The sequence below is a fragment of the Fukomys damarensis genome, unplaced genomic scaffold (assembly GCF_012274545.1).
Source record: "Fukomys damarensis isolate Sample0158 unplaced genomic scaffold, DMR_v1.0_HiC HiC_scaffold_23, whole genome shotgun sequence".
In the NCBI taxonomy this organism is placed as follows: Eukaryota; Metazoa; Chordata; class Mammalia; order Rodentia; family Bathyergidae; genus Fukomys; species Fukomys damarensis.
Window position 1 is genome coordinate 1,008,587 of NW_022900935.1, and position 7,990 is coordinate 1,016,576.

At 48.0% G+C, this 7,990-nt stretch overlaps 1 protein-coding gene across 11 annotated transcripts in view; it reads left to right on the forward strand.

The window, feature by feature from the left end:
* Positions 1 to 7,990, forward strand: part of Fhad1 (forkhead associated phosphopeptide binding domain 1) — a 117,639-nt gene that overhangs the window by 2,732 nt on the left and 106,917 nt on the right. For 9 of the 11 annotated variants that reach the window (XM_019205471.1, XM_019205475.1, XM_019205474.1 and 6 more), the window contains exon 2: positions 2,349 to 2,455. In XM_019205471.1, the coding sequence (XP_019061016.1) occupies positions 2,349 to 2,455 (107 nt within the window). Of the gene's footprint in view, positions 1 to 34; positions 94 to 1,786; positions 1,817 to 2,348; positions 2,456 to 7,990 lie in introns of those variants that run through there. The other 2 variants (XM_019205473.2, XM_010610613.1) reach the window with 2 other exon arrangements.

Genomic DNA, 7,990 nt, shown 5'->3' on the forward strand with positions numbered 1-7,990 from the left:
GCTGCTGGGCCGTGTTCGTGCGGTCCTGACTCGTCCTGGCCCCGGGCAGAGGATCCGAGCGCTTTCCTCTCTACTCGCCGGCCGTGGCATCAAGTAAAGAACTGCCCCGGTTTACGCGGTCGGGTTGCTTTCTGCTGCGTCCCGGTGGGAGCGCGGCTTCAGAGGCCGGGATTAGGGCGGGAACATCGCCTGACCCGACAGCTGAGGAAGTGGGCTTGGAGTTGCCCTGCCTGTCTCGTGGGACAGGCACGGCAGGGAAGGCGGCAGGGAGTCGTGAGGGAGGCTCGGAGGCTGCACTGATTCCTGCTGGAGCTGGATAAGGAGCAGACTCAGGAATTGCGCCGGCTCCGAGAGTTTACCGCTTGCAGCTTCACAGAGACGACACAGCAGGCGGCACCAGATCCATGTGTTGTGGGCTCCCCTTGTCCCAGTCCCTGGGGGGCAGAGGGGCAGAACAGCCCAAATAGATGCCGCACGGAGGCTGCTGAGGGGTCCCAAGCTCAAGGAAGCCCAACCTTTTAAAGGGGCTGCTAGCGGCTGGCCTTTGCCCGCCTTTGCCCGGAAAGAGACCTTATCTTTATAAGCAAATGTGCCCTGCACCTGGTGGCTCTGCGCGGAGGCCCAGCTTTCTCTCCCTGCCCTTAGCGCCGGGGACCTCACCTCGCTGTCTGCGAAGCACCGATGGCGACCAGGGTAGTTGGGACACAGTGGCTGGCACCTGTGAGAGGTGTCGATGAAAAGCAGAACATAATGAAAAGATGGAAATAAAGTGGTTGTAGACGGGGAGGGGAGGAGGGGGTGAAGGGAGGGCAGGGACAAGGGGAAAAAGTGAGAACCAAGGCCTGTCATGTACAGGGACAAGATCCCAACGATGAATGTAACTGTACTGTGTCCCTAAAATGTACCAATAAACTCAATTAAAGCTGAAAAAAAAAAAAGAAGAAAAGAAAAACAGAACCCGCCGGAATCGCTCTCACCACTAGAGGACTTTTGTTTTCACCCGGGCTCCAACAGCTTTGCATTTTAGTGACTTTTCGGTTAAAAAGAAAAAAAGGACTACTTCTCTTTGATGTGACATTAAGGAAGAGGATGTCACACGTGTATGGTGTTGAGACAGATGTCACGCGTGTACTCAGAACTCAGTATGAGGAGTTACTGTTAATGTTTTAGGACTTTTGAAGTCACTAAAGTTGGTCTTTATGTATTTATTTGGTACCGGCGATCGAACTCGGGTCCTTGCGCTTGCAAGTCAGACTCCGGAACCACTGAGCTAAATCCCCGGCCCTAAAGTTGGCCTTTAAAAGCATGTACAGAACTTATTTTGAATTGCACCGAGATGTAAAAAGATGTATAGATAGATACGTGGTAAGGAAAATATAGCACAGTGCTGACTGCAAAATCTAGGTTGAGAGTGCATAGTTTACTGTCGACTCCTTTAAGTCTGTCCACATCTTTGACATTTTCACAATAAAGCGTTAGGGGGAATATGTGCCGGATCCTGATCACACAGCCAAGCTGCAATCTTGATACTCTACCTTTAGAAATCTTCCCTTATATTCTAACTAAATATATGGGAAAAAATGCCATCACTGAAAAAGAAAGTATTTAGTAATGCTTGCTTTCTCAGTGACAGGCTCTTGGCACTTTAAACTGTGTAGAAGGATTCCTTGGATAGAAGTTCTAGAAGCCCAAATGAAGAACAGCAGTTATAAAGCCAGGCATGGTGGCGCACGCCTGTAATCCCAGCACTCGGGCGGCTGAGGCAGGAGGATCACTGTGAGTTCAAGCCCAGCCTGGGCTACATAGTGAATTCCAGGTGAGTCTCAACTACATAGTGAGACCCTGTCTCAAACAAACAAAAAACCAGCAATTAAAGAAGTACAAAGGTGCCAGGCCCCATTAAGGCATTGAATCGTCACACCCATTTTATAGATGAGAAAACTGAGGCACCCAGAGAGACTAAGTAGCACACCAAGGTCACAGAGCTAGTACGAGTTAGGAATGTTGGATGTGAACACGGGGTGTACCTGACAGCTCCGTCCAACGGGAGGGGGACAGCGGGCGCTAGGCGGGATTCACTTTGTTGTCGGCATGTGCTAGTTTTGTTTGTTCCCTGAGTCATTGAAGAAGTTTGGTGATCAGATCCAAGCTCTTTATGCGACAGACCACCGGTAGAAAAAACAGTCTTAAAGGATGCGACTTGTCATTCTGATGCTGTCAGGCTCGCCGCCGGACCTCTCCCTGTGGACCTAGCCTGTGCTTATTTCACTCCTTCTCAATCTGGTATGGTTGCGAGCTTAAGAGGGCTGCATTTTTCTAACCAGATTCTTTCTGACAATCTTGCCTAGGGAGAGCAGAGACAATGAAAGCCTGCCTCCAGAGCGCAGACGGCTTCTTTGTCCTCAGTGAGAGCACCACGATTGGAAGGCATGAGGATTCCGACCTCGTTTTGCAGGTGAGAATTCTTCCCAGCCGCTCTGCACCCTCCCCTGTCGTCCTCTCTCCAGGGAGGCCGAAGACACCTCTCTGGGGCCGGCCCCTCGCCCCGCAGGATTTTTCTGGGCCAGCACATCTGCTATGAATAGTTCCACCTAGGATTGTGACCGAATATAAAGTTTCATTTCTCTGGGCAGTGTCTGGAGCGTGATGGCTGGAGGATGTGGCCTGTGCGGGCCTGATGTCTAAGGAAAACCCCAGATTACGCATGGTGGTCGTACCATCTTGTATCAGTGCCAGCAGGGTGCGGGGCACAGCTTCTCTGCACCCTTTCCTAGCAGTGAGTGTTGTCACTTCTTATTTGAGGCGCTGTAGTTAGCAGGTAGCAATGTCTCATCCAGATCTTAGTTTACGTTTCCCTAATGGCCAATGATGTTCCGGTGCTGTTTACATTCGCGTGTCCTCTCTGCTGCAGTCTTTTCCTGTCTCGGGCCCATATTTTAGTCAGAGTTTTGAGTCTTTTACCCTGAGTCTTGAGAATTCCTTCTATGTTCTAGGTCCGAGGTCTTTGCCAGCTACATGGCTGGCAGATATTTTCTCCCAGTCTGTAGCTTGTCTTCGTCTTCTTAACTGAGTCTGTCACAGAGCACAAGCTTCCATTTTGGATGACGTTTTACCTGGTTGCCTTGCGGTCCAGTTTATCACTCTCTTCTCTGGGTGACTCACTTGGTCTCGTACCTGTGGACACTTCTCCACGTCTTTCACCCTGAAGATTTTCTCCTGTGTTCTTCTAATTGTTTTATGATTTTATGTTCTGTAATCAAATCCGGGGACCACTTTGCATTAATTTTGTAAACAATGTGAGGTTTAGGTCAAGGTTCATTTTTACGGCTGTATACAGCCAACTTGTTCCAGCTGCATTTCTTGGAAAGACCACTATTCCTCCATTGAACTGCTTTGGAACTTTTCTTTTTTCTTTTTTTTTTTTCACTTTTGTCAAAAATCATTTGGCCATACTTATGTTCCTACACAAGTTTTTTTGTCTTGTTTTGTTTTGTTTTTACCAGGGATTGAACGCGGGACCTTGCATTTTCAAGGCTGCTGTGGGGTACCACTGGGCTAAATCCCTAGCCACAAGTATATTTTTGAGTCCTCTGTTGTTACACTTACCTGTGTGTCTCTCCCCTGGTGTGATATAGTCTTAACTACTACAGCCATGTTTTTTGTTTGTTTGTTTGTTTGTTTGTTGCAGAAACAGGGATTGAGCTCAGCTCCTTGCGTTTGCCATGCAGGCACTGGTGCCACTAAGCTAAACCTCCAGCCCTCGCCATGTATTTTACTTTATTTTATTTTTATTATTATTATTTTGTTTTGTTTTTTGAGACAGGGTCTCAGTATGTAGTCGAGAGTTCACTATGGAACTCCCTCTGTAGCCCAGGCTGGTCTCAAACTCACAGCGATCCTCCTGCCTCAGCCTCCTGAGTGCTGGGACCATGTATGTTAGTTAGAGGGATTCCTCCATTTTATTTTTCTTTTGCAAAATTGTTTTATTTATTTTAGTTTTTTTGCCTTTCCATATTTTTTAGAATAACTTTATATTTATAAAGTATCTCACTGGGATTTGGATAGGAATTGTTTTTAAAACTATACATATCAGGCCCACAATTTAGCTCAGTGATGCCACTGCTTGCCTTATAAGCTCAAGGTTCCAAGTTCAATTCCGGGTACCAAAAAAAAAAAAACAAAAAACTATATACCAATGTGGCAAGAATTGATATCTTACTGTGTTGTCTTCCATTCCATAAACATGGTATGTTTTTTCATTAATATAGGTCTTTAATTTCTTTCATTGGGATTGTGTATCTTTCAGCAGACAAGTCTTCTGTATTTTTGTTAGATTTACACTTAAGCATTTCTCTTACTTTGTTAGTTATAAAATAGTGTTATACTTTTAATGGTGGTATCTACCTGATCATTGCCAGGATATAGAAGTAAAATATGACTGTTTTTTGTATGCTTACATGCCAATTTACAACCTTAATTGAACTTTCTAGAAGCCTTTTTGTAACTCTCTTCAGATTTTATATGTAAATAACCAGAATGTTTGCAAAGAAAAACACATTTGTGTTTTTTTAATCTGTATGTCTTTAACTTTCTTCTCTTGCAATGGTGCATTGGCTAGGACTTCCAGTACTCTGTGGAGTAGGCATGGTGAAAGCAGTATAAATCTTATGTTTACCTTGTTCCTGAATTTGGAGAAAAACATTCAGTCTTCTGTCATTAAATATGATGTTAACTATAGGACTTTCGGAGATGTTCTCATCGAATGGAGAAAGTTTCCCATGTAGTCATAGTTTTTTGAGAGTGTTTATCATAAACTCAAAAGATTTTAAAACAATTCAACATTCTCACCCATGAGAATCTACAAGGAGCAAAAATTTATTCAGTACACAAAACTACAAAAAAAAACGGGCTGGGGATTTAGCTCAGTGGCACCATGCCTGCCTCGTAAACTCAAGGACCTGAGTTCATTCCCTGGTTCCCCCTCAAAAAAAAACTGTTTGCAGATTAATAGACAGACACTGTTTTAAAAACTTATTCAGTACACAAAGCTGGGAAAACAAAGGAAAGAATTACAGTCTCTTCTTACCATAATAAGGGATTGGTGGATTTTACTTCCTGTCTGGTCAAGGTGGAAACGGAGTCTGTTTTGAACCTGGCTATGCTGTTGGGAAAAATGTAATAATTTTTAAAAGCAGTCTTTTGGGATAGACAGATCTGGGCTTGCATCTCTTCAGGCCGTTTTCTGGCTTTGTGACTTTAAGCAATCGACTTAATCACTCTGAGCTCATTTCCTCCATCTGGAAATCACTTACCTTTCAGGGTTGTTGTGGGGATTGAATGAGAAAATGCACACAAAGTGCCTGGCACATCGTGCTGAGTATACGACATTGTGACCATTATTATTACGGCCTCAGAAGGTGAGACTGAGAGGAATCCTCTGGGGCACACAGGGTCAGGACAGGTATTTATTGACGCTGACAAGCTGTTTGGAAAAGGGAACGAACGAAGATGATGATTATATTCACAGACTGAAGTTGAGTTGCGTTTATGGTATAAAAATAATTGCTTACTGTTCCGTGGCTTAAAAGGAAGTCAGTTGTGCTAGGCATTGCCCCACCACTCCTTGACAGTCGTCCACTGAATGGCTTTTGCACTTTAAGAAGGAAACCATCGCCATCAGCCATGGGCACGTTGATTAATGAAGGAGTCAATCGCATTTCCGGAAACACGAGCTTCGCCTGGCTCCCGAGAGAACGGAGGACCCAGGGGTTGCCAAGCGCTTTGTGAACAGACTTTCAGTGGGATCTTATGTCTTCCCGTAGGCACATCCTCCTGCCCTGGCTTGAGTGGAGTCGAGGGGGGAGGCGGCGAGGGGAGACAGGCCAGTGGTGCAGAGCTGCAATCACAGCCCTGGCAGCATTGCTCAGATTCGCTAGAACAGCGCGTCCCCTGCTGACCTCGTTGGGCCTCTGACGAACCTCACAATCATGCCTGAGAAGCTCCAGGCCGCCAACAAGCCATGGTCGTTTGTGCTGTTTGTGCCACTGAGAATCCACTGTAAAAGTCCAGAAGCCAAAATAAGCAAACCAGCAAAAACCTTTGAATTACCAAGGGTCATTGGCCCTTCTACCTGGGTAAATCCTAAAGAATAGGGAGGGAGCTGTGTGTCTAAGACTTCGTACATGCTGGCCTCGTGACGTGTGGACACGGTTCACATTTGTTGATACAAAGAAGAACATGAGTCACTTGTAACCCCGTAACTCGGGACAAAGTGATTACGGCGGGGTTCACCCTTCAGGCTTTTGTTCCACAGCCCAGGAGAGTCTGGCTGCCCATCAGCAATAGGAAGCCCACTGTGGCTGGCCCAGCGCTTGCTGCTGTCATTACTCTCTCACTCTACTAGCATTGTCTTGAGCCTCAGTACTGAGGAAGCAGCCATGGGTGGCATTAAGTATGGCTCCTACAGTCAGAAGCTCCTAGGAGAGGGAGACACAGGGCCAGGATCCCAGAGCGACAGGTGTGGTTAAAGCCCAACACCGGGGCTCCAAGGGAAAGGAGTATGGAGGATGAGGAGGACTTACCCAGATAAAGGGGAGAGGAACTGTATGTGAAAAGGCCCTGGGGTAGAAGAACGTAGTGAGCCCAGAGGACTTAAAAAAAGCCGTGTGTCCTGAAGTAAGTGTGGGAAGGGGGAACTACGAGGCCACAAGATCCCTCTGTGCTACCATGAGGATTCTAGTCTTTATCTGAGAGAAGGAAGTACTGAAAGCTTTTCGCAAGGGGAAGCCCCACATTTTGAAATGAACCCTCAGCTGCTCTTGGAAGACTGGAAATCAGGAGCTGGCTCAGAAGCCACCCTCGCCCACCCGACACCGCTGGAAAGTCAGGGGCCATTCGCTCTGCTCGGTTCAGAGCTGAACCATGTAAGTTGTTTGCAGAATTTGTGGTTTCTGAACTGTAATTTTTATAGTTGGAGGTGGCGCTGTTCATTGATTTACTCAGAGATGGGGTCTGGCTGTGTTGCCGAGGCCGGTCTCAGACTCCTCCTCAGTGTCCCAGTACCAGGGACCGCAGGCACGTACCCTGTGCCCGGCGGAGGCATGGCTGTTGTGTAAGCTCTGCTGAGAAAGGGCTGGTTCCTCCAGAATGAGGAAATGCCATCTCCCAGGGGCATTTGACTTTCTCACAGGCACCACAGACATCCTGGGGCAGTGGGTCTGGGGAAGGCCTAGGAATCTGTTCCCAAGTCCCCAGGGGTTCCTCGTGGGGGTGGAACCAAAACCACATTGCAGCAGCTCTCCCTTCCGCCCGCGTCTGCATCTGCTGGGCTTCCTGCCCTCTGATGCTGGAGGAGCACCTGTCTGTTCTTTCTCCTTTCTGTGTGCTACGTCAGTAAATTTAGTTTTCATAGGAAGATAACTGAAGGTTAAAGAGGGGGCTGCTGGCCACCTGCCCATGGTGTTACATCACCCCACGCTGGGAATTTTGGGGGGCCCCTTAAGACTGCACTGGAGGGCAGCCTGAGGCAGTGGGGTCGGCAGGGCCGAGACATTCCTGCCTGCGCCTCTGCTGCTGTGGATGGCGGCCTGCTGGCGGCCTCCTCCTCACAGGGAGCATCCTGTTGCACCTGCCAGCATCTTCTCAGAGGGGATCGGAACACAGCAAACCCACAGCCCAGCCAGCCCTGGGAGGCCCATCCCTTTCCACACCTGGCACCCTCCTGTCTGGGCGGCATCATCACTGGCATTGCCCAGTGCCTTCCGCCACCCCACTCTGCAGACTGTGGGTCCACCTGCCGGGTCCAGGGCTGGTTCCCAGTCACTCTCACAGTGCCAGCAAATAACCCCCTGGGGGAGGCCCTAGCTGGCGTTTCCCACAGCAACAGTGCTCAGCCGTGCGCCCCCCCCCAGTTCTGCGCTCACCCTGAAGAGAAGACCTGGTGCACATGCGTTGTTTTCATTTGCATTCTCTTATTGGGACCGAGCCCCTT